This window comes from Antrostomus carolinensis, unplaced genomic scaffold (genome assembly GCF_000700745.2).
Source record: "Antrostomus carolinensis isolate BGI_N321 unplaced genomic scaffold, ASM70074v2 scaffold8997, whole genome shotgun sequence".
Taxonomy (NCBI): Eukaryota; Metazoa; Chordata; class Aves; order Caprimulgiformes; family Caprimulgidae; genus Antrostomus; species Antrostomus carolinensis.
In genome coordinates, this window is record NW_010328009.1 from 20,305 (window position 1) to 45,956 (window position 25,652).

Sequence of the window (25,652 nt, forward strand, 5' to 3'; positions counted from 1 at the left end):
GCTGGCAGGGGGGTTGGGACTGGATGAGCTTTAAGGTCCCTTCCAACCAAAATCATTCCATGGTTCCATGCCCTTTTCATGTTTGCTGTGTAGTTGGTACAGTTCCATAATGTCCACCTGCCTCTGTCTTGTGTGTGTCTGTTCCCAGAGCTGGGCTGAGGATATCATGGCCATTGTTCGGAATCCCCTCACGTACAATGCTTCTCGGTACACCTTTCTAGAGAAAATGTAAGTGACTTCTGACACAAACCTTCTCTGAAACATTCAGGTGCTGCCCTTTCTGTCTGCACTAGAAAGAAAAGGCTTCTTAGCATCCAGGTCCTTTGGCAGCCTCCAAAACAAGTCCTGTGTCAGCTCAGGAGCCCCAGGGCACAGGTAGGGGGTTGGTAGTTGGGTCATATGTTGCGTGACAACTGACTGGCACCGAAGTGCTTGAGCCAGTCAGACACACCTGTGGTATTGGACAGACTGAAATTCTGAGCCTCAGATGTGTCTCCCACCGCGGTCACAGCACTCACCCCAACAAAGTGCTGCCTCTTTTTCTTGTCTCAGTAATGCTGTTTGGTTGGCACCCTGAGATTGCTGAGGAACACTAAATAATAGGGGACACCATTATCTCATATCTATATCTTAGGTTTCAGAGGGATCTGTCTGATATCTAAGCTCTTATAATTTGCCTCTTTCTCATTCCCAAGAAACAGGAACAGGTTGTGTCTGAGGTTAAGCTGACGGTCTGTAGGACCATGATTCTCAGTTAACCATTAGGTTGTTTTCCCAATTGCGTATTTTTTCTTTCTCCTTACTTAGCAGGACCTCTAAGATTGTATGAGTACATTTTCATGATCTTGTTTTTTTCCACAGCCTGGTGAAGCTGAAGATGCAGCTTAATGCAGAGGGAAAGATCCCTGTCAGGAAGTGAGTATGGATATTTGTCTTACTGTGTGTTCAGTCAGACTAAAGCAGAGCAGCTGGGAAGAGGATGGTTGCCCAATGGCTTTAGCTGCCTGCTCTTTCTGCACCTAAGAGGTAGAGAACGTTCCTTCTGGATTCAGGCCATGGAAGGACTCCTACTGCACCCGGGTTCCTCCCAAGGAAGGGCCTGGGCTATAATTTGGGTCTGGAAAGGAGACCTTTTGTGGCCTTCATCTACAGCAAGAAATTGCCTTAAACAGCCATGGATTTCACTTCCTGGCTGTTGCCAAGAAATAATCAACAAAACCATCCACTGAGGTAAAATTCTGATCACAGATTGTTTTGCACATCTGAGTTGAAAGGTGGATGAGGTGCAGGACTCATTTTAGCTTTCATATAAGGAGTTCTGTATTTGGAGGACTTTTTGCTTGACTCCCCAGCTAGCCTGAAGCAGGCCATTGCTTTCACTTGTCTCCTGTCTTTATGTGTGACACTGCAGATGTTCTCCCTGGTGTAATTCCACTGCCTTCAGTCTTTACTCTGGAAGTGCAGGAGGAGGAATAGCCTTTGAGGAGAGACCTCTGGGTCAATGTTAATGCTGGTTCAAGTACAGAACAGTGGAGATTGGCACTTTGCTGTCCCCAGGGTTGGCTTTGTGCATCAGGGTAGGGCTGCCAGTAGAATAAGTCAAGGCTGCGTTGCTGAAGCAAAGACCAGCCTGTTACTTCTCCCCAGCACTGCATGGCATAGATCTAGAACTGGTTTTGTGCCACTCGGTGTCTTCCCCAGTAAAACCACTCCATGGCTGATCCTGTGGCTCCTCCATACTGACTCGACTCCTAGAGTGACAAAAGGCTGTGCTGCCACGTTGAATTCCCGTTTGGGTGCATAAATGATATTTTAAGAATAAAGACCTGCAGGGAGCACACGTGTGGGTGTTCACTGGGAAGCTTTGAACCACTCTCTTTCTAGGTTTATGCTCCATTATGGCATCACAAGAGGCGAGTGCTAATCACCTGTAATAAATGTGCTACCAACTGTGTGTTACATCGCGTAACGATTCCAGGCTCAGACTATGCTGCCTAAATGGGCTCCTGCATGGTTGATGGTTGTTCAACAATAAACATTTTTTGGTGTTTGTTTTCTAAACTACCAACCAGCAGAATTTCATTCTGTCAGAAACCTGTGTATTCATCAAAAGGCTTTTAAAAATGTATAGGTCTTTAATGAATAACACACTAGGGATGAGGACTTTGAATTGATCTTTAAAATGCGAGCAATGTACCATTGCTGCAGAAAAAAGGCAGCTTATTCTTCTGAAATAAGCTGGCAAAAATATCTGGTACAGGCTGTACCTCTCTTCAGTGCCCTGGTCTTTCTTGCAGAGTGGTAAAAGTGCTTTACTGTGTAAAGAATTAGACCATTAAACAGTCCAGATTAAGAGCCAGCTTTATAAAAATATTCAGTATCTCCAATGCAGATATATGTAAGGCTTTCAAAACTCCATGTCTGAATTCTTCTGAAAATTCCACTGAGCATCTGCCTTTCTCTTTAGACATTTAAATCCCTTTTGAATCATAACGAGGGTGCTGCATTTTTTGCCTTGCAAAGGGCAGCTTGGGAACCGGGACGCAGAGAGTTTGCATAAGCTGCGGCCCCCACTGAACACTCCACCTGGCAACACATCTGGCACTTCTTGTTCCCTGTTTTGGCTGTGAGCACCTGTGATGCCCAGAGCTTAATAGAGCTGACATCTAAATTTAATCCGCAGAGGAGACCTCATTGATGCTGACTGGGATGTTCTGACAGTGAGGAGAGTTGGGGTGTTGCTGCTATTCCATAGCGCAGCAAAGAGGCTGCTTTAAGCTGAAGGTTTGACCGAGTAAATCCTGCCCTGCAGTCCAGTACCCAGCTTGCTGTATTGGACCTGAGCTTTGGTTTCTGCAGCAGCAGTCTTTTGTGCTTCCATCATGTAGTATATCAGCTTCTTTGCCCATGTAACGAGCTTGTTCCTTGAATTCATGGAAAGCCTTTGGTTCCAGAATATTTTGCCTTCTTTCAAAGCAGCAATATGTACAGTGTTTGTTTACTTTTTTTGAGTGTTGTCTTGACTACAAAGGTATTCCTTGCTACTGCCAGCTACCACGTGGGATAGTGTCTTGTGGGGAAAAGTGTCCTGGGGAATTTGTGGCATGCAGCCTCCTACCGTAGAGAGCACCTCCAGGAAGGGCAGGGGAAGGACAGCGAAGAGGGATTTTGAGAGTAAGCTGATGCAGTTTAGTGACAGGGCTCGTGCAGAGTCCAGAGCAGAAATATAGAACTTCTGTATTAAGACTGCAGTCAAAAAATCCACTGCAGGTTTGTAAGACTCAGTAGGTCAGTTACTCCCTTGGAGAAACACCCTCTGTCTTCTCTGGTTGGTGTTTACAATCTTCTCATCAGTCTCCTTCGCTGTGCATTTTGAGTGTCCAGCAGCTCCCAGCCACCTAAATGCTTTCTGATTTCACTCCTGCTACATGATGGTCATTTCTTTTTTCCCTGTTTGCTCAGTATTTTTCAGATGTTTCCTGCAGACAGGAAGAGAGTGGAAGCAGCATTAAGTGCTTGTCATCTCCCAAAGGGCAAGGTAAGGATGCCAGATGTTCCAGTCACTTACGTGCATTGTCACAGAAAAGAGCTGGGTGTTAATGGAGAGGTGAAAGCTGTCATGGGTTTGTCATACTGACCTGTCTTTATTGCATTCTCAGAATGATGCCATCAACCCAGAGGACTTCCCTGAAACCGTGTATAAAACCTTCCTCATGAATCTGTGTCCCCGCCCTGAGATTGATGAGATCTTTACCTCCCAGTAAGTTTCTTTCAAGCTACAGCAAAGAACTTCATCTCTTGTGGCAGAAGACAGCATAAAATCCCCTTGCTCCTCCCTTTTGACTGTGTGGCTTGTCTGCTCTCAAGCCTTAGAAGGCCAGGAACCCAGGTCACAAAACAGTGCTGGTGCACTTAATGCTTTCACTCACAGCCTGAGTAAAAAGGATGAGACCTCACTGTGCTGCAGGGACTCTTAACTGTCACCATCAGGAGGGTGGGTTCCAGGTCAACACTAGATCATGCTCATGTGATACTGTTTGTGGTTGGCCCCAAACAATCCATGTGCAGTGTGAGAACCATCGAGCCTCACAAATAGCCACTGACCTTTTTTTCAAATAGCTAAATCTGTGACTTCTTACATGGACACTTGATTTCACAGGGCAAGCAATTCAGTGTGCTGTGAAATTCAGGTCCCTTTAGAGTTCAAGTCAGGGGCTCAAAATAGGCTTTGTGCTTCCTTCAGCAAAACCTCTTCACAGGATGGAATTAGGAAGAAGAAAGGCCACAGTGGGAAGCATCATTTACGGGAAGAAATGTCTGGGCCCAGGGAAGTGGCCACCCATTGCTAACCTGAGGAAGGACCAGTCTCTCTCTTGTGAGGTTTTCTGGGTAATGCACTGGTCTTACCTCTGCTCCTCTGTAATTCTCTCACCTTAGCCATTTAAAAGCAAAGCCCTACATGACCAAAGAGCACTTGGCAAAGTTTATCAACAAGAAGCAGCGAGACTCTCGCCTCAATGACATCCTTTTCCCACCAGCCAAACCTGAGCAGGTGCAGAGCCTGATAGAGAAGTATGAGCCCAGTGGGATTAACATCCAGAGAGGTGAGTCTTGTTCAGCCCCAAAGTCTTGCTACAGAGGTAGGATGAAAATAGCAGAGGATATCTCACACCTTCTACCCTGACTTTCCCAGGGGAGCAGTTGGCCTGAGTCTCACAAGTCCCTGCGTTGAAATGCACTGGCAAAGAGGTGCCAGAACCATTTTCTTTGGGTACTATTAACAGCTTTGTTTTCCGTGTAGGGCAGTTGTCTCCAGAGGGGATGGTCTGGTTTCTCTGTGGCCCTGAGAACAACGTGATAGCACTGGACAAATTGGTGCTGTACCAGGACATGACCCAGCCGCTCTCACACTACTTCATCAATTCATCACACAACACATATTTAACAGGTACGGGCAGTTCCAGAACCCCAGCACGTAGGTCCCACCACCGGGGCGGGATGAATGATCCTGACAATCAGTCGGGCAGATGGATCTGCCCTGAGGTCTGGAGGGCTGGGGGCTGTAGCGCCTGCTGAGGGGCTTGGCACTTAAATGCTGTGTAAGAAGAAATGTCACCCTGTAACTGAAAACATCTTGTCAGTCTGCCACGTACACCTCAAGGTATGTGCTCAAGGATGGCAGAGTTCTGCTGCTCCTGTTCATGCAGAAACTGTCCCAGGTGAGTAGCTAATGTCGAGCCTCCCTCCTGCTCTCCTCCAGCTGGTCAGTTTTCTGGTATCTCGTCTCCTGAAATGTATCGCCAGACGCTGCTGGCTGGCTGCCGCTGCGTGGAGCTGGATTGCTGGAAGGGCCGTCCCCCGGATGAGGAGCCCATCATCACTCACGGGTTCACCATGACAACTGAGATCCTCTTCAAGGTGTGGGAAGAGTTTTCTCCATACGTGCTTTCCCCTGCTTGATTTTAGACTCATCTCTGTTTGAGGAGGCTGGCTGAGGGAACTGTCAGATGGGTGGGCTGAGGGCAAAGATGTTTGAGAGGAAAAGATTGACGGCAAGATGACAAGTGAATGAATGTGTAGATAGGATGAAAGATGAACAAATATGCACTAGGTTGGAGTTTGTGTATGTTTTTGGAGTAGGAGGCCCAGAAGAGAGGTTGTTAGCTGGATGAAGATGAATGAACGAGGGAAATGCGGGCAGTCGGGTAGAAGCGGTGGAGAGATGGTTGAGTAGATGTGCCTGCACGCACAGGGCTGTGTAGCAAGATGGATGTATGGACAGCAAGTTGCAGGAGGATGGTGGATTTATGGACAGATGCACATCACAGAAACAAACAAGACAGCTTTTAGAAAACAAATGTTAAAATGAGTTTATCTTCTAACTGGTCTACAGCAGGTTTCTGTGGCTTTCAGCCTCACGTGGTGGTGCTTTGGAGGAGCAGGTTTCAACTACTTTCTAATTACATGAGTGTGTGGAATATTTTCGTTGGAGCAGCTGCCCTCCAGCACGCTGGGCAGACAGCTTCCCTGAGGATTCAGCTCCCAGGCTTCAGAAGCACAGTGCAAAGCCTCCTTCTCCCTTGGGAACGTAGGGCATTTAACCACCGAAGTTACAAACAGCTTGCAGGGTAGAAATCAATGCATCACACTTATTTTTTCTGCACTCCTTTACACAACTGCTGCTGACAGGCTGAGGCACTTTACATTCTTTTTAAAGCTATTTATTCTGATTCCTTATCTTCCCCTCAGTTCCCACACTTCACTATTACTAAAATGTTTATGTAGGGGGAGAAAAACCCGTACTCCTTCAGATCAGAGGTATTGTCATATTCAGTGGCAGTAATTTCCCAAATCCTGTGGCACCACTGCTGCTCTTTGCACAGTGGTTCACTGCAGACAGTAGCAGTAATGACAGCTGGAGCTGCTGTAATTGCAGAGTTCTGCTAAAGCCTGTGACCATACCTCAAGGAAATTATAACCTGTTAACGCAGCATGTGCCCAGGTTTTAGTTTTATATAACGTGAAGATGTTTCCCTCCACATCTCTCCCTTTTCTACCGTTGCCTGTGACCTTTTAGTAGCTATTTCTGTAGCTTCTCCTTCTCTGAACCTTGCAGGTTTCTGTGATAGAAAGTCCAAGTGGGCCATGGAGGAGCAGCTGTGGCAGCCTCCCTCAGTGCTAAGATACGGCTGAACCAGGATTTTGGGGGCAGCAGGGAACTGTAATTGCAAAGGAGCAAATTGCACTGCTTTACCCTGTCAAATAGCAGCACCAGAAAAGAAAATGGTGGAAAGTTTGTGGCAGTTTAACAGGGGCTTGGGGAAAATATGATTATTTTTTCTTATATCATTAATGCTGAGAACGTTTCCATGGTGTTTGCATTTGAAATGTCAGCACTGCTGGTTACTGAACATGCCAGCTTTCTCTGCTGCTAGACAGAAGGGTTTTATAACCAGGTGAAATGATAGAAATTTGGACAGGTTCAGAGGTAAGTATAAATAGGATTTATAAATCTGGTGCTGCATATGCCTTTCTACCAATTTTAAGTGCATGTGGCAGTGACTTGCCTCTCTGGCTAGACACTTTCACATTCCTTTATGTATACACTGACCTATGTAAGAAAAATAAAAACTCATATCCTTACATCTCCAGCTTCATTTTTTTAATGCAAGCTGTTGAGTTTAACTGCATGTTGTATCCTCTAGAGCTGGAAATCTGGGTAGTTATGAAAAAAGAAGACACTTTTCACCTTCTTACTAGGAGAAGTTTAGTTACTTTCTCCTGACAATGATAATTTTGGAGATCAGAAACTTGGGGGTCCATTCGGTGGGAGGTCAGCTGCATGGCTGTTGTAAGGAGTGCTGCTCTTCTCTCTGACCACTGCTTCTCCTTTAGGATGCCATTGAGGCCATTGCAGAAAGTGCTTTTAAAACATCTCTCTACCCTGTCATCCTGTCCTTTGAGAACCACGTGGACTCGTGAGTATCTGGTGATTGGGGCTGATTGGTATGCAAGCAGGGGCTGTTGGGTTTTCATTGAGTGCCTGAGCTGAAGTGAAACACCAGTTGAGATCTCTGAAGCAACTGGAGGGGGGTCAGAGCTGAAAGGTGAGCCATGAGCTGCAGAGTAAGGGTGACCACCATTGTGCAGCCTTTGAGCTCAGGATGGCAGAGTATGAACAAATGGGAATAGGCCTGGGAAGGGACTTCAAAATCTGTGTGGCTGTCTGAGTGAAGGCAGGAGATGGTTTTCTGGGTAGAGTACATGGATCTTGAGATGGCTGCTCATGCTAAGCTCTGGATTTGGGCATTTTTTTCCCTTTTCACTCCTCTTGATCTCTCTTTATTAGGCCCAAGCAGCAGGCGAAGATGGCCGAGTACTGCCGAACCATATTTGGAGATATGCTGCTGACAGAGCCACTGGAAAAATACCCAGTAAGTGGAAACTGGGGAAAGAGGCTGGTGGAGAGGTCTTTCTGAAAAAATTGGTCACTCCTGGTGCTAGGAGATGGCACAACAGATACAAGGACAGTGAAAGAGGAGACAATGTGTGGATAAATTAGCCTGATTCACAGGGGGGAGCAAAATAGTAAATGGATTGAAGACTTCTCATTCACAGAGGCTCTTCTAAGCACTTGCCTGACTCTGCTCACATGCAGCACTCTGACTTGAGTGACTTTGGAAACTGGGCTCTGGGTAACAGAAGTTGTACCAGTTGTACCAAGATGAGTCAGTGTATTTTTGTACCTGGTACTGTTTCAGATCTGTCTGCCAGCACTTGCTTTGGAGAGAAACAGGAACAAGGGCTTAGTAGCATTTCAGGCTGTTCCTACCAATGCTTCTTGATTCCTCTTACCAACCTGGAAATATTCCCTCCCAGGTGTAGACAGGCGGGTCAGTGATGTGCAGAGCTTTGTGCTCAGAGCAGCTGAGTAAAGCTCCCGATCTGCCTGACCCTGGTCATCAGTTCACTTGTACAAACACGTATTTTTGTGACACGGTGACATCAGTGGTGATCCCCATGCACGCTGCTGCTTCAGCTGCCTTGTGAACAGACACTGATTACAAACAACAGGCAGTGTCTGTGTTCTGCAAAGCACGAGGCAGTTCCTTGGGATCCACAGTGAGAGGGGAGCTGAGACACCGAGCCCGAGCTTCTGCTTTCAAGCACTGAGATCAAAAGAAGAGCTGGAAAGCAGCAGTGAGCAAATCTGCAGTTGCCCATTGTCCAGACGCATGTCCTTGTCAAGGCAATAGGGAGAAATGGGGTGTGTGTGAGGAGAAACAGTTTGGGGTATTAGCTAAATTATTAGTAGGCCCGTTGCTATCAGTGCAGGGAGTGTAGGTCGAGAAGCACAGTCTGAGTCACACATCCCTGTCTTGAGCCACCTACTCTGGGATCTTTCTCTCAAATCTGCTGCAGGCAGAGTCTTTAAACATGGCCTGACTGCTCTGGGACCACAGCTCTGGGATAATGAGAAGTAGGTGGAATGTGAAAGCCAGAGGTGTGTGGGTGCCTTCAGCCATGTAGGTGTTTTTTGAGCTGTGGTGCAGGATGGGTGGCTGGGAACAGCATGGCGTGTGCATGCAGCAGACCATGAGAGGGGCTGAGAGGTAGAAAATGCTGGTCTGAAACCAAGGGTGAAGTCTTAGAAAAAAAAATAACATAGTCATAGTGGGATATGCTGTGAGATGGAGAAATGAAAGTATACAGTGAGTGGGAGATGTGTGCATGCACCAGAAATGGCCAGAGGAGTGGTACTGGGAGGGACCAGAGGGGCGAGTGTTTGAATTCTGTCTTCTGATAAAAATTCAGTATGAAGTTTATCTGTTGCAGCTGAAGCCAGGAGTTCCTTTGCCAAGTCCTAAGGATCTCTTAGGGAAAATCTTGATTAAGAACAAAAAGAAGCAATCTGTATCTGGGAAGAGGCAGAACTCTCTGAAGAAGGGGAGGAATGTGGAACCAGAAATCATCGAGCAGCCAGTGCCAATGGATGCTGAAGATACCGGTATGTCTGAAGGGAAAATGGGACCAGTATAGCTAGATGAGCAAGTCTGGCCCACTGGAGACCTTCCAAATCCCCCAATACTAGCTTGAGGCAAGCCAATACCTGTCATTAATTCAGTTATCTCTAGAAGCAGCATAAGCTTTGAAGAGAGTTTAAATCTTCAGAATATTTTTAAACACATTATCCCAACCAAAAGGGACAATCAACTTACGCCCTGCGCTCAGTCAGCTCTTCTGCCTACTCGGAGACGTATGGCTGCTTGAGTTGGTAATCCCCCGGTACACACTGGCTACTGCTTTGATGGAAGGGTGGGTAATTTTTTACTGCTTGCAGCTCTCTGATAGCCACAAATTCACTGTGGCCTCTTTCTTCACCATGAGGTTCTTGTAGGTTTATAGAACCTTCAGCCCCACTCTCCCCCCTTCCTCTGGTCTCAAGGCTCACCCTCTTGGGCTCAGGGAACTTGTGGTAGAACAAGTGAATTTTCAGTCCCTGTCATGGTGGGAGCACATGAAGTCCTATGACAACAAGGTGAGCGCCACTACAGAGCACCTAGAAATGGGCATTCATTGGTGGGGAAAACAGCAGAGTGTTTGTCAGTTTTGTGGCGTGAGAGAAGCCTGCAGGAGGAATGATTTGGTCTCTTGAGTGTGGCAGTTCATATTTGGCTTTGGCTAATAAAGTTGTGTGATTCTTCCGTGTACTGTTCCTGCATGACTTGATGGTGAGGTTTTGCAGAGCTCTCCAGCACTAGCAATCTGCAGTGTCTTGTCTCAGTGTGCTCCTGATATGTGCTGCTGATGTGGGCTGTGTGTGCTTAGTCTGGGCAGGTGATGTGGCTGAAGAGGAACCAGAGGAAGAGGATGAACATCTTGGAAACCTGGATGAAGAGGAAATTAAAAAGATGCAGTCAGATGAGGTACTGCCACTGTTGTTCCTTTTCTGATTTTTTTTCTGGCCTCCAGTTTTCTCTGGGGCCTCACCATATGGAATAGAGATGAACCCAAAATGCAGAGGGACATGAACTGTGCTATGACCCATCGGGGCCTTTCCTTCCCTCATGCAGCACGACTTTTGCAGGGGAAGCTGAATAAGAGAAATGATGTTGCAAGTGTAGAGAATATAGCAGAAAAGTAATTATTTCTGACTCTGCCTTTGATACTCTGCATGATTTGGACATAACTGTCTGCCTTCAGGGTGTTTGGAGAGGCTGAGCCTTGGTCTGATAAAAGTTCTTACTGGAAGATGAAGTGCTGCTGCTGAAGGAGGAGATCAGTGTTCCCTTGGATTAAAAAAAAATATTAAAAAAAATTCCATTTCTATCTCCCTCATAACACTCAGAGAGGAGGGAAAACAATGTCCCTGGTTTGTCCCAGACTCTGTGCTTTGAGAGCTTAAAGAAGTCCAGGGCTTCTTCCATACTGACTGATATCTCTCCATATGCCTCAGTTGCAGTTTTTTCCAAGCTAAAGGAAGCCAAAGAAACTGCTGTGCTCTGAGTTCTTCGATTGTGAAGCCCAGGTGTGTTTTGTTTCATCTCTAGGAAAGGTCTCTTCATCTGTCTTCTCTTGGATTTTGTTTCCTGCTCAGGGCACTGCTGGTTTGGAAGTGACAGCGTATGAGGAGATGTCCAGCCTAGTTAATTACATACAGCCTATCAAATTTGACTCCTTTGAAGTCTCTGCCCGTAAGTTAAACTCTGTCCTTCAGGATCCCAAGTGTTTCCTTTCAGCCAGGAGAGTAGTGCTTTCAGATGTTGCTGTCCTCCACCTTTGTGACTTGCTTTCACCCATTTTCTGGTGTGTTCTCTCTCTCCCCACAACATGCACATGGTCACAAACATGGTCCCTTCTGCCCTCCTCCCTGTAGCAAGGAATTGGTAAGGAGAAGATGGGGAGATGTCAGATTCTGCTCCCAGTTATACAAGTGAGGACGAAAAGAAACAGCCTAGAGGCCACTGACATCTCTGTGGGCTTCCTTTGCCGCCTCTGAGGGCGGGGTTGAGCCCGGCTTTTCTCAGTGTATGTGACTGGCCTTCCTCTTCTGTGGCGGTTGGGCAGAGAAACATCTGAAACACTGAAAATGCACCCAGTTTGTTTATACACAACAGGTTCCTCTAAGCAGTTCCCACATTTGGGTCCAGCTTTGAGTGAGCTGCTTTGATTGATGGAAAGAAAGAAAAGAAAAAGAAAAAAAGAGGAGAGGGAAGAAGAGGAAACTTGACAAAATAAAGAACTTTGTGCAAGACTTTGAATATTTGGATTTACTTGGAACTAAAAGTCCAGGCGGGAGCTATTCTCTAAATGTCACTGAAATCCAGGAAGAGATGGGCAAAATTATTGCCATCTAAGCTTTGGGAGCCAGTCCTGTCTGTAGGGCACAGCCATTGTCTCCCTGGTAAACAGAAATCACCTTTTATGAAGTTGTTGTTCTTCAGTCCATCAGTCCCCACACACAGGATGGGGGCTGGGCACGGCTTTCTTCTCAGTGCTTCTTATCTCCTGCTTCTAGAGAAGAACCGGAGTTACGTCATCTCTTCCTTCACGGAGCTGAAGGCTTACGATCTACTCACCAAGTTCCCTGTGCAGTTTGTAGAGTATCCTTTTGGCAACCTCTGTCTGCTCTAGTTCGTTGTCTGGGGTATGAGAGCTCATCTGAGCATGGGTAAGGCTGAGGCATATCCAGCTGGCTTCTGGTTTCAGGACCTGCTAGACTCTTCATCAGAGATACAAATTGTGCAGGTGGTCTTCCAGGGTGGCTTGGGGGCTGTTCACAGAGATTCTTGACAGGATGCATCCTGCTGTAGTGAGCACCAAGGCTGCCAGATGCTTGTCCTTAAGTGGAAGGAGTATGGGAAAGGACCTTGTTGTTGCCAGGGCCTCTTTCACTTCTCGTCTGGAAGGTTCTGAGCATTTGGTAGCAGAGTTTCAATAATTTCCATAAGGTGAATACGTAAGTTAGCCCCAGGGTGCACCAGGAGTGCTCCAGACTTGTTTCCAATAGAGCAACTGTAGATACAACAAGCGACAGATGAGCCGGATTTACCCCAAAGGCACCCGGATGGACTCCTCTAATTACATGCCCCAGACCTTCTGGAACGTCGGCTGTCAGATGGTGGCACTCAACTTCCAGACCATGGGTGAGTGTCACGTTGTCCTCCAGCTTCTGAGTGGTTGAGGCTGTGTGTTGGTGTTCACTGTCTCTTCCCTTGCTGCTGTCTCCCTGAAGGCATTTACTCTGTGTGCCTTCTCCAGAAGTGGGGGTGTCCTTTGACTCCGTCTCCCACTGACCAAAAGCACAGTCCTGGCACACGGTGTCCGCGGTGCCGCTCCTGCACCCTTGTGCCTCCGCACGTGTATGGACTTGCTGTCATCCAGTGTGTGGGCACCATCTCTGGCTGTTCTGTGATGTGATGTCAGATTAAATAATGTGCACGGATGCATCAGAAGCTCCCGCTTCCTCTTCTGCGCGGCAGCAGGCAGAGCTCCATCTGGCTACAGGACTGGCCTGGCTGTGCTATTATTTCCAGTGTTTTGACCTGAACAGGGAAGAAGGGCCTGTCCTTGCTGCACACGCAGCATGAGAAGGGAAGAAAAGCCTCCAGAGAAAGCTGTTCTTTACCCCTCTTCCTTCCTCAGAGTGTCTTATGTATAGAGAGTACAGGAGACTGGCTGGAGCATCAGTAGGAGAAAGAAAGAAGTGACTTTAAAAGGGAGGAGAGGTTGGTTATGAAGAGGATATATTGAACACAGGGGTGGAAACCACAAGAGAAGTGGCAGAGGAGAAGACGGATGGAGAGGAGGCCCAAAATGAAAGGGGGAAGGAGCAGAGGGGTTCAGAGAACTATTTACTTCACACCCAAAAATAGCGGGTACTACTTAAAGTAGGTTTTAATTTTGTTCTGCCCCTGACTTATGGTGCAGTCATAAGCAAGCCACTTACCTTTCTCACAACAGCTGCTGTAATATTTTTCCCTGTAGGGCACTGAGAGGCTTAATTAGTTTTTGAAATGGCTTTGTGAGCCTTTGGCTAGCAGGGGCTGTAAAAGTACAGCATCTTTCAGCTCACTCGTAGCGCTCAAGCCACCTGATGAGGTCCCACAGAGATTTTTCTGACCATGTTCCTCTATCTCAGATGTCCCCATGCAGCAGAACATGGCTCTGTTTGAGTTCAATGGCCAGTGTGGCTATCTCCTCAAGCATGAATTCATGCGGCGTCCAGACAAGCAGTTTGACCCCTTCTCTGTGGACCGTATTGACGTGGTGGTGGCGAGTACCCTGTCTGTCACGGCAAGTACCCTGTCTGTCACGGCAAGTACCAACCATGGGGCTGCTCCTCCCCTGACAGCCAGATCCTGGCACCACGTACATAACTGGCATCTCTGTCCCCGCTATTTATTACCCAGTAGGGTTCTTGGTGGTAAATGAACCCGGAGAGTCCTTGTGGGAGAGTGTTACCATGGCAACTCCCAGTCTTTTCACTACTTTAAATTAATCATAATTGCATGAAAATGGAAAATTAGCATCTGCCACACAGAAGAAGCCAAGGCAGTGCTGATGGGGAGGGAGGAGGTTGGAGGAAGTGCTAAAGCAAGAACCATGGGTGGAGGTAGAAGAAAAGCCTATTGTGGATTGGAAGCTGCAGCAGAAAAGATGTTTTGGGGTGGGAGAGTGCCTTTGGGGTGACGGTGTGGGTGGGTTCTTGTGGTTTATTCTTTTCAGCAGTTGCTAATTAGGTTTCTGCTTGTTCATAGATACTCTCTGGTCAGTTCCTCTCAGACCGCAGCGTGAAGACATACGTGGAAGTAGAGCTGTTTGGGTTGCCCAGGGACACAAAACGCAAATACAGAACCAAACTGACCTCCACTGCCAATTCCATTAACCCTGTGTGGAAAGAGGAGGCTTTTGTTTTTGAAAAGGTAACAACATTTGGCAATAATTTAGACAGAGAATCCTTAAAGGTTGTGTTGGCCACAACACTGCACAGAAGGGAATCCCTTCTGGAGATCTCGGTCATGGCGTTAGACACACAAGGTGTTATGTGTTGTGCTCCCAGATAATATCCAAACAACAGTATCCAAAACAAGTCTCCATCAATATTTCCCTAAACAGACAAGGGGTAGCTGGGAACGTTTCTGGGAATAACAGGGAGACAAAAATCTCCCTTTTGTGATGCACTTCAGACTGAAGTGACTAATCAACCTCGAAACTTCAGGCACCAGGAAGCAGAAAGGAACTGAATGTCTGTGGTTAAACTGTAAATGAGAAACAAACTGGAGAGGTAATGGGACCAGTGGGAGGTTTGCAGTTGTGCCAGGATACAGAAAGCTGCCCTGTTTGTCCACGAGAATTTGGTGGTCACTGATCCAGCTACAGGGTACGGGGAAGTTAAGTCAAAGGTGACAGTAGCGTTTGGCCCTTCTGCAGTAAGGTCCAAAGGCCAAACTCATGCTGCACAGTTCAGCTCTGTCAGGCGCACTGAAATAGCAGATATTTTCAGCCCACTTGGGCTGTGGTACAGAGATACTATCCTCATTTCAGAGAACACTTTTCAGGCTTCAGTTCTGGCAGAATAATTTTAATTAATTTTATGGCTGAAGAAAAGGGAGGAAGAGGGAGGCAAGAGCCCTTATGGCAGAGTGAGCATGCTTGCTAGATTATCCTTCACTCCCTTCCCTGGTGAATCGCTTGATGGAAGCTGTGGTTTGGAGGGTTTGATGCCACATTTTTTTCTTCAGGTGAACTGTCCCCCTGTGATCCTGGGCAGTCTCTCCTCTGAGAAGCCTTTGTTCTGTGGAGTTTCTGTGAATTTAATTATGTCTGTGATAAGCTGTCGTCTTAAGTTACAAGATGCAGAAATAGGCAGCGACTTCTTGGAGAGATGGCATTGTTCTGGGGAAGGAGGAGCCAGTAAAGTTCTGCTGTGAGGAGTCAGAGGGGAGGACATTGGTGCTTTACTGTGTTTTTTCCTTAGATCATGATGCCCGAGTTGGCGTCTCTGAAAATCGTGGCTTGGGAGGAAGGAGGGAAGTTCATTGGGCATCGTGTCATTCCCATTATTGCAGTGCACTCAGGTAAATTTTGTGGAAATTCCTTCAGTTTTTGTGCCCTTGAGGCCTATCCATTGGAAGCTGTAAAGAAGATATGAACATCTGTGTATTTTGCTACTTAATCTCTATTCTTGTAGGCAGTGGAGCCTTCAGGTTCATCCTGTGATGGCCTTGGCTTGATTCCATCATATATTTGTCCTGCCCTCCTGTGAAAAGCAGCTTTGTTTTCCTTTGACAGACAAGAAGGGACAAGATTCTGTCAGCTCACCTCTTCTGCTCTCTGTTTTCAGGCTATCACCACATTTGTCTCCGCAGTGAAAGTAACATGCCGCTCACCATGCCTTCTCTCTTTGTGTACCTGGAGATCAAGGACTACGTTCCTGATGCTTGGGCAGGTAGTACACGTTAGAGTGCACGTGGTGGGGTGCTCTGGATTTGTCCACACTGTGGTCCAGAAGCATTTTTCCAGCCTGGGGGGTGCTTTCCTGCTGCACATGTAATTCCTTGTCAGGCTGGGACCTGAGCACATGCCAGCGTCCCATCACACCCCTGCTCTCACCAGAAGAGAGTGGATGCTGGCACTGTACCTGTGACTGGTCCCCAGTGCGGGCCAAGGTGCCGATGTACTCGGTCTCTGGTCTGGAATGGTCTTTTCGTGGCTTCTGATCAGAGGCAGGGGGAATTTCCTTGAGTGAAGAGGTGATCACTCTCAGGAACTGACGTGAAGAGGGCTTTAGGGAGCACGGGAATGTTCTGCTTCCCTGTTTGAAGAGAGGGAGGTTCTTGCTGGTACTGAGACACAGCGATCTTCCTTCAGAAAGGGGATGGGCAGAGATGAATCAGGAAAGAAGCCCCACTGGAAGTACTAGCAGCAAAACTTCTAACAGTTGTGAACAAAACCATGCAGAATGCAACAGCATCAGCCACAGAAGTTCTTGTGAATGCTTCTCATGTTTACTCTTCCCCAGTGTTCATACAAATGAACCTTATTCATGGGGGAAATCTGTTAAATTGATGGTTTTAATGCATATTCATAAAAAAAAAGACCAGGTTTATACAGCATTGGAGTGGAATTGGAGCAGGGTGCTGTGCAGGTTAGGAAAGTCTTAGCCTGGCTTTGGATTCTGGGAGCAGTGCATTCTTTTCAGCTTCATGGAGCTGCCCTAACATCAGTTGTGAGCCCTCACCTCAAAACAGGACTGAGGTGAAGACAGTTCCCTCCCTTTGTGCTCTCAGGGAAGCTTGTTAGAAATAGAGAATATGAAATATCCCTTCTCCACAATTTCCTGTCCTAGGCCAAAAGGAAACCAGGGGCAGGGAAAATCAGAGTACAATGAGTTACTTGATAATCTGAGCAAAGACCTCCTCTTTGTTTCTAGATCTGACCATTGCTCTCTCCAACCCCATTAAGTTCTTCAGTCTGCAAGACAAGAGGTCAGTTAAGCTAAAAGATGGCTCGGTGGAGGTAAGTTTTTCCAAGTTCTGTCATTGTCTCTAAAACATGTTGCATAGATTCAGCCTGAAATAATAGAGCTTTGATTTACTTCTGATCTTTGTTTTAGAGGTTTGGCACAGAGAAGAACTTCCCTGAAAGAACTGCTGAAACTAACGGGCTACCAGACTCCACGAGGAAATTCAGCACTCCTTTTTCCAATGGGCCTGCAGGTAAAGCTGGGGAGGTGGGGTCAGCCAAGAGCAGAAGGGGAAGCTTGTACACTCACAGGCTGAAAGAGACAGTGCTGGAGGATGCAGATCTTCCTTATTAACTGTATGAACATGATTAGCATCCTTTTAAATATGCTGGTATCAAAACAATCAGTTTCACAAATTTCAGACCAGAACACCCTTCTCACCTAATCAAAGCAGCTTCCATGTGCCCAGTCCTCACTAGCAATATTCAGCTGATAGAAAGCAAATGCCCTTTTCCTCTGGCAAGGCAAAGAATCCTGTTCCCAATCACTTCTGCATCTCAGCAGCTTAATTTGTATTCACACCAATATCCTTCACATGGCCTATGTTCTTGATGAGCTCTCCACTGTCTGTTTTCAACCTGAGGATCCAAGATGGAACATCAACAGGAACATCTTTTGTGATTTCAGGAGCAGCGGCCTTTACCAAGGACGAAAATGTGATAGAAGTGACGCAGATGGCAGGTAACTCCTCTTGTGCTGTCCACGTGGGCTGCACCCTTGGGTTTCCTCAATGCCAGCCTTTTCGAAGGAGCTGACCCTGCACAGCACAGCACTGTGTCACAGACACACCCACCAGTTCTGTTCATTTTTACACATCCCAAGCCAAAAAAAGTTACTTCCCCTGAGAAGATAACTCCTGTGGCCTTTCTGCCATAGATAACCACATCTGACTGACTTGCTACTGCCAGATAACAAGTTCTCCAGCAGTTCACGGGCATCCTTCCCCTCTCATTTTTGCCTTAAAAGCCTTTTCATTTATTCCTCACAACCTAAGAAATGCCAGGCATTGGGACTGGAAGGGATGAAAGCACCTGTCACTGTAACTCAGTTCTGCAGAACAATCAGTGATGAAGTAACAAAACTTTTCCCTTACAATTAGAGCTGCCAGCTTAACCAGTGTGCTGTCTGTGGGATACTGAGAATTGTGGAAAAGTCTGCAAGGCAAAGACAGACAGTGGCACATCACCACCAGTGTGTTCCTCTGGCCAGTACCACCAGGCAGCAGTTCTCCTGGCCATCCCCATGCCAGGCATCCACCAGCTGGTGAACAGAGCTGCATGTAATGCTGAAAAGAGGGAGGAAAAGCTGAATGAAGGCAGTGCTAAAAAAACCCAAACCTGTCTGACCCTAAAAGGCATCACAGCAGGTTCTCTGTTTTGTATTTTAGAGCCTCAGACAGCCAGCCTCACAGAGCTGCAGCAAATGAAGGTCTTCCTGAAGCTGCTGAAGAAGCAGGAGAAGGAACTGAGGGAGCTGGAGCGGAAAGGAAGTAAACGGAGGGAGGAGCTGCTGCAGAAATATTCAGTGCTCTTTTCAGAGCCTCTCTCCTGTGGAAGCAAGAAAAGGATGATGCACACTCGGAAAACCCAGAAAAAGAGGTAAATACAGCATGGGATCTCAGCAGGGCCTGGCCTGTGGGTCACCTCCCCAAGAGACACATGGGCTCCCCTTCTCTGAAGGAAGCATGGAGCAGTGTGGGCACCCACATCTCCCTGGGTTTGTGGAGTGTCAGATGTTCCCACTGAGGGGTGGGTAGGAAGGTCAGGATTGTATCAGCATCTCTAGAAGCAGCAGAGCTGCTGTATCTGTTCTGCAGGAGTTTGACAACAGGTGATGTTGGTACATGGACAAATCCTGTAGAAATTGCAGAAAGGATTGATAGCCGAGTTTTGGAACTGAGAGAGAGGCTGGAGCTGGACCTCATCCACCTTGGGGAGGAACACCATGATGGGATTCGAAGAAAGAAAGAGCAGCACGCCACAGAGGTAAGGACTGCAAGTGTCACTAGAGAGCCCCTGCAAAGACAGCCTGAAAAACCAAGTTCTTCACTAAACTGTGAGCTTGGAAATGCCACAGGGCAGAAAACACCCCTGAGAGCAATTGTCAGGTCCATGCAAGATAACTGGGAATGCAGACAGTGATGCTTATTTGTTTGAAGCTATAAAAATCCAGCAGAAACATTTTTATAGGTCTACAATTTGAAAAAAATTGCGAAGTACTGCCCTGGAGCACATGAGGCTCCATCTGCTTACACTCTTCTGAAAACTTACCGTGGGGTTAACGTGGCATTTACTGGCTGCCAGGTGCCAGCTCTCTGGGAGCCCCAGGTACATGAGGCTGGCTGTACGGTCAGAGCTGGGGGACACACAGGTGTGTGGAAGCTCTCCAGGCTCACCAGTGCCAACCATCAGCATTACAGACACGTCGCAGGGGCAGCCGCGCTCACTGCTGTCAGTCAGCCAGGACAGATGATGTGTGGGAACAGAGCAGCCACTGCCACATCTGGGCTGGAAAAATGAAAGAGAGAGGACTCTTGGGACCAGGGCTGGATTTCATTCCTCTTGAAATCTGGGAAGTGCTTTGCTGTTTGTTGTTTGACTTAGTAGAAGTCAGTGTCCACGTAGGGTGTCACCAGTGAGTCCTGGAAGTTCATCCATGTTTCCCACACCCTCAGACCCCCCACCTTAAGCAAACGCTGTGGTGCACGGCTTTCTGCAAAGCCTCATGGATTAGCTGGCTGCTGGAATTCAGTGCAGGGAGAGGCAAAGCTGAATCTGGTGGTAATTAGATCCGGATGGTGTGCTGTGTCTCATCTTGGTGTGTTTGGTTTTGATCTTGTTTTCGTCCCTTGAACAGCAAGTTACCAAGATAATAGAGCTAGCCCGAGAGCAGCAGACAGCTGAGCTGAAGGCACTGAAGGACTCATCAGAAAGGTAAACTTGGTATTTGAATAACAAAGTAGTAACATACAGCTCTTACCTGGGGTAGCATTTTCTGTGAGCTCTCACAGCGCTGTACCACTGACAGTGAGTGAATGCAGGGGAGGAGAAGTATTTCTCTTTCTTTGGTGAGGTGGGATACAGGGTCTCACAGTTACCCAGTGGCAGTGGTGGGAAGACAGCTCTTGTCTTGTGATCTCCAGAACAGGCACCAAACAGGATGCCCCGCGTTCCAGCTGCAGTAAGTAGCCTTGACTGACTTATTCAGAAAGACAGGAAATAAGTGTGCTGGTCACTGGCTGTCATCTCGCTCTGCTGTGGTCAGTACATCACATAATCCCTTCCAGGACTGATCAGCTCAGTCTGCTAAGTGAATTGAGCCTCCTGGCTCCAGTACTTCAATAAACTGACAGAATCAATTCACCAGCTTCTAGCCAGGCATTCATCCATTTGTTCTTGAAACAGCATCATCCTGAAGCTAAAATCCTCACTCATTCCTCCTTCCCATTAAATCCTCTCTCAGCCTTAGTCACTGAGTCAGGCAAAACTTCCTCTTTTCGTGTCGTCCATCAAGACAGCTTCTCTGTTCCCCTCAGCTCTTCAACATATTCAGACAAGACTAAGAAAAACAGGTCGAGTAGCTAGGTAGTGGTTTGCTAACAGCATGATGTCATTTAGCACAGTCACATCTCCAGCTGGCTCTGAGGAGCTCCAGAATGATTCAAAGATCTTGAGCAATGGGCAATAAAATGGCAGTTAAATCAGTATGGATAATTACAAACTAATGTGAATGGAGAAAACTAACCCTAGCTCAACTGTAGGTGGGGGTGAGCTACTGTCAGTAAGGAAGGATCTTCAGGTGCTGGGGATACTGCTCTTGAGCAGCTCGTCATTCGCAGCTCCGCAGCGGCCCAGGGGGAAACAGAATTTTTAGAACTGGGGGGGGGGAAAGCCCCAAAGTCAGCATTATGCCACTGGAGCTGTCTCCACAGCACAGCCACTTTTCCAGTGACCAACAGGCTGTGAAAGAGCAAGAAGGGGGTGGAGGATAGTCAGCAGTGAGGAGTAATTTCTGCAGAAAAAGAAATGAAATAGGACTCAGCTTGGAGAACAGATGATTGAGGGGGATGTGACAGAAGTGTGTAAAATCATGAATGGTATGAAGAAGAAGAATAGGGAAGTGATTACTCACTGTTTCTCGTAAGAGATGAGACGTGGGGCACCCAGTGAAGTTCTCAGGGAGTACTTCTGTCACGGCATATAAATGAAGTTCTTTTCCTCTCAGGGCAAGGAGCTATGAAGTCCAAAAGTAGAGCTAAACTCCAAGGTATGAGACATTCATGGGAGACAAATGCATAGAGGCTGCAGGACAGACTGGAAACTGGGAAGGTGGAGGAGGGAAAAATTACCCTACACTTGTTCTCTTTCTTACACTTCCCTTTGGCAAATGCTCCTTCCACTGGTGGAGGTGGGACACCAGACCCATGGGCCATGGTCAATGGCTGCTCTTATGTCCACCTTAGCAGCTCCCTGTTGCAATTGCTGTGTATGTGGATGTCCAGGCTGAGGCCCTGGTGGCTGTCAGCAGCCTCTTGTGCGCTGACACCTTCCTCCGTCCGCCTTGTCACGTCCTCTGGCCGCAGTTGGCGTTGTTGGTGGCCACGCTTGCCTGAGTCAGGGTTTTTCCCCTGAGGTTTTTCTGGGTTTTGTTCTCTTCAGCTTTCCTACTGGTTGATCAAATGCCTTTTAACTGCTTATGGTTTCTGCTTTGCAAGTCACATCCCTTAGTTTATGTGCCTTTCTGCTTGCTTCAGGTCTTCTTTTTAACTGCTATACAGCCATGTAGTTCCTTCCTTTTGTTTTTTCTTTTTTCTTTTAATTTAGCAGTGTAAGTACTGTCAGCAAGTCTCCTGCTGCTTGAGAGGAACCCAGTGTAGGTAAATAATACAACCTAATTATGTAACATGTGTTTTCTCCTGTCCCTTTGTTATGAATCCCTTTGAAAATAAGTTACAGAACTTAAAATACTCTTAAGACTCAGGGCTTTCTGCTGCACAATCACTCCAACTTCACTTCTCTGGACAGTAGAGTACTCCAGAGAGCAAATGTAGAGAGCTGCTTCAGTCTGTGGGGTTTGTAATCAGTCCTGTCCCTCACAACAGTCTTTTCTCTCCACAGCAATATTAAAGACATTAAGAAGAAGATGGAGGCAAAGCGAGTGGAGCGAATCCAAACCATGATGAGGAACACTAGTGACAAGGCTGCTCAGGAGAGGTACTGGGGTGGATGTTACTGGGCTTTGTCTGTGCAGAACGTGACCTGTCCTGCTCCAGGCAGGGATCAGGGCTACACCACATACTGTCTCCATGAGGGACCTTTTTAAAGCAGCTGCAGAGGCAGTGGCAGAGCTGCAGGGCTTTGTTTTTTTTGTCTAAGGCAGTCGGCACGATCGGTTTCACTTACCGGACTTCTGAATAGCCAGAGAGGAGTGAGTGCCTTAGAAATGCCCCCTGCCCTGCCACAGGGAGTAGGAGCTCATGTGGAAATGCAGGGGGAGGGTATCACAGATGGAGAAGTTGTACCTTGAAGACAACTCCCATGCACCCCTCGCTTTGGCTCTCTTATGTGACATGAAAGCTTCTTGCTGACGTGACAACGCATCTTCCAGTCACTTCAGCTGAAAGCTGAGAGCACTGCTGAATGCTTCCTGCCTACCCTCCAGCCTTGGTGGGTGTTTATCTCCCCCTGGAATCAAAGGCAGGTCTTCTCCAACCTCTCTAGAATCTGTTTGCCATCAGTTTCTGCAGGAGGTTGTTTGGGTGTATAATGGCTGCAGCTTTCCGTCCTGTTCGTTGTTATACAACTAGTACTCTGGTCTTGAGCCCGCGTATTCCCGTACTGCACAATTCGAATCAGCTGTAAGAGCTTCACATGTTCAAGGGTACAGAAGAGGGGACACTACGTCCTTTGCTTCCAGCTCATAGCAAGGCCCTTTTCCTGTCTGTTAAGCTGAAAAGAGTTTTGCATCCAATTATTTGGCTTATGTCTCAGTCAAATTAGAATGGGGTTTTATTTGCCTTTCCTAAAATTACAGCAACCTCTCAGTGTGGGAGGACACCCTGAGAATGTAACACACCTGCCTTTCTGTGTGGGCAGGAGCTGTGTGGCACTTTATCCCTATTGATAAACAAGTTTATATAAAGATAACAGATGGATTACAGGGGTTTTTTTTATACATTTCCTTTCTTTAAAGGTTGAAGAAAGAAATTAACAACTCTCACATTCAGGAAGTGGTGCAAACAATCCAGCGGGTAAGTTCTCCTGCCTGGAGGCACTGGCATTCAGGGGCTTGGGTACTACACCGATAACTTGGAGCCAGCAGAAATGGTTCAGAACTGGGAAGGAGTGGGATGCTGTGGCACGTGCTCTGTAACCCTGGGTCTTGCTGTTGTAAGCTTGGGATGGCTAAAGCGTTTGATTATGAAAACGTAACGTTTGAGTGTTGTTTTAATTTGTTCCTTTTAAAGGTGACAGAAAGGACAGCCAGGTACCAGCAGAAACTGGAAGAGAAGCAGGCGGATAATCTGAGAATAATCAAGGAGAAAGAAAGCCAGGTAAAGGCAAAGGTGATGCTCATAGTCAATGCTGTTGGTACAGCAAATCCAAAATACTAGAGGTGATGAGTCTTCCTTGTGCATTCTTTAATTAATGCTCCACTCATCCTCCACACACACACTGCAGCCACCCACTGCTCATACACCGAGAAAATGAATGACTTGGAAAGTGGTTCTGCAGGAGCCTACACAGATCTAAGTCAGAGGTGCTGCACTCCTACACTCCCTGTGCCAGCACCAGCCTTCCTCTAACCCTACAAAACCCCCTAAATTTGAAGTGTGATAGAACTGCCTCTTTAGAAGAGATGAGTCTCATCCTTGAGCTCCTCAAACTCTAAAAACACACACAACACATTGATGTTCTTTCAGGGGGGATGTGCAGTCAACGTGTAATCTCAGTTCATCAAACTGGTGCAAATCAGAATCATGTAAATGAGCCTGATGTCTCCTTAGCTTCAGTGTTTGGAGAATGATCCGAGGTCTCTGTTTGCAGCTCCAGCAGGAAGCACTGGCAGAGTATGAGGAGAAACTGAAAAATCTGAATATGGAAGTGCAGGAGATGGTGAAGAACTATGTAAAAGCAGGCTTTGCTGGAGAGCCAGAGACTCAGAAGGAAGCAGTTCAGAGCATTCCTGAGGGAGAACAAGGCTCTACAGAACAACTGGAAGAACAGATGCCAGTGGCAGAGGTGTCAAGACTCACAATAGCCACACCTGCACCCCCAGGAGCGGAAACAGAGGTTGAGATTGAAGAAAGCAGATTTTGAGACACTTCCCTTACTGTTGCACTTCAAGGAAGTTTATGGAGGTACATGGTGAAGTTAAAAGACCAACCTGACAACCTACTCCTATCCCTTTCCACTCTGGGGAACTCTTGAAATCCTGCAGGAATTTCCTGCTGTAGTAACCTAGATATTGGAAGCAGCCTGAAGAGATGACCCTTCAGCGTGCTTCACTCTGTCTCAGCCTGGGCACTGAGGTATTTAAGCGGCGTGAAGACACACTGGTTATTGGCATTCACAGCATCTGCATTCACATGTTAGTCTGGGTTCAGACTTCACATTTTAGAGTAAGTTCCATCAGTCATTTGTCACACGTGTCTCTTCTCATCAGAGTGGGCTCGGAGCTAGGTCCCTTTGGATGAAATTTAACTGTGAGATGCTCTCCAGTAGCCCCTCCAATAGCTCCAGCCAGCCCAGAACTAGCCCAGAAAGAAGCCTCCCAAAATACACCTGAGCGTGGGCAGCACGTGCTCAGCAAACACTGTTGTCTTGTAAAGCACCGTTCCTTCTGGGAACGCTACCTGCTGACGTAGACACAGCCTCTGGTTAGAGAAGGAAAGGTCAGTTTGATAGAACCTCCTCTTTTTTTTTGTCAGCCTACCACTTCCTTGCACAACCAGTGTTGGCTTTTTAATTGGTGTCCTGTTCCCCAGTCAGATGCGAACAGTTTTCAGTACATTTGTATCCAACACAACACAAACCAGCACTTCCTTCTGTGGACACATGTGTCACCAGCACTGGAGCTTTCCTTCTTCCTTTCTTTCTAACCTCTCCTGATTCCCAGGGGCTGATTCTCACTCCTAATTCTAACTTTGACTCTCGTAGGCCTTCAGGCAAGTTCTCAGATCTGGATCCATATCTCCTCAAGACCCTGCCAGCCTTGAGCAAGCTCCTTGGGCAATTATAAGGCATATTAGGATGATGCCAAGAGCCTCATCAGCTACCCCATCCAAAGAAAGTTGACATTTTTTGAGCTTCACTGAAGCTTTTTTTCTTCTAAAGCTAAATTAGTTCCATATTATGGGCTTAGGTTAACAAAACTTCTAAACTTATTTGAAACAATTTCGTTGCTCAAATAAAGAGCCAGCCAGTGAGATCCCCTTACACAGGACACTGAGTGTGGCTCATAACAAACCACATTGAATCATGCACTCAAGTAGCAGAAAGCAGCTCCAGAGAGCTGCTGTCCCAGTTAATGACAACAGAGGGCTCAGCAGTGAGCTGTACAGTCTGTTCCTTGCTGCTGGGGAAACCCCACTCCTCAAATATCCATGTTCTCTAGGCCTTTG

General features: G+C 47.0%; 1 protein-coding gene across 1 annotated transcript in view; it reads left to right on the plus strand.

The window, feature by feature from the left end:
• PLCB2 (phospholipase C beta 2) overlaps nt 1-24,348 on the plus strand; it is a 40,411-nt gene extending 16,063 nt beyond the window's left edge. The window contains 28 exon segments of the mRNA XM_029085984.1: nt 149-228; nt 862-915; nt 3,463-3,538; nt 3,660-3,760; nt 4,438-4,604; nt 4,802-4,948; nt 5,261-5,418; nt 7,396-7,478; nt 7,850-7,934; nt 9,337-9,508; nt 10,330-10,427; nt 11,099-11,195; nt 12,020-12,104; nt 12,523-12,647; nt 13,643-13,797; nt 14,262-14,426; nt 15,482-15,581; nt 15,848-15,952; nt 16,937-17,022; nt 17,120-17,222; nt 17,657-17,710; nt 18,417-18,627; nt 18,846-19,014; nt 19,886-19,962; nt 22,147-22,242; nt 23,222-23,279; nt 23,496-23,582; nt 24,076-24,348. Of these exon segments, the coding sequence (XP_028941817.1) occupies nt 149-228; nt 862-915; nt 3,463-3,538; nt 3,660-3,760; nt 4,438-4,604; nt 4,802-4,948; nt 5,261-5,418; nt 7,396-7,478; nt 7,850-7,934; nt 9,337-9,508; nt 10,330-10,427; nt 11,099-11,195; nt 12,020-12,104; nt 12,523-12,647; nt 13,643-13,797; nt 14,262-14,426; nt 15,482-15,581; nt 15,848-15,952; nt 16,937-17,022; nt 17,120-17,222; nt 17,657-17,710; nt 18,417-18,627; nt 18,846-19,014; nt 19,886-19,962; nt 22,147-22,242; nt 23,222-23,279; nt 23,496-23,582; nt 24,076-24,348 (3,267 nt within the window).
• The last annotated feature ends 1,304 nt before the right edge of the window (nt 24,349-25,652 follow it).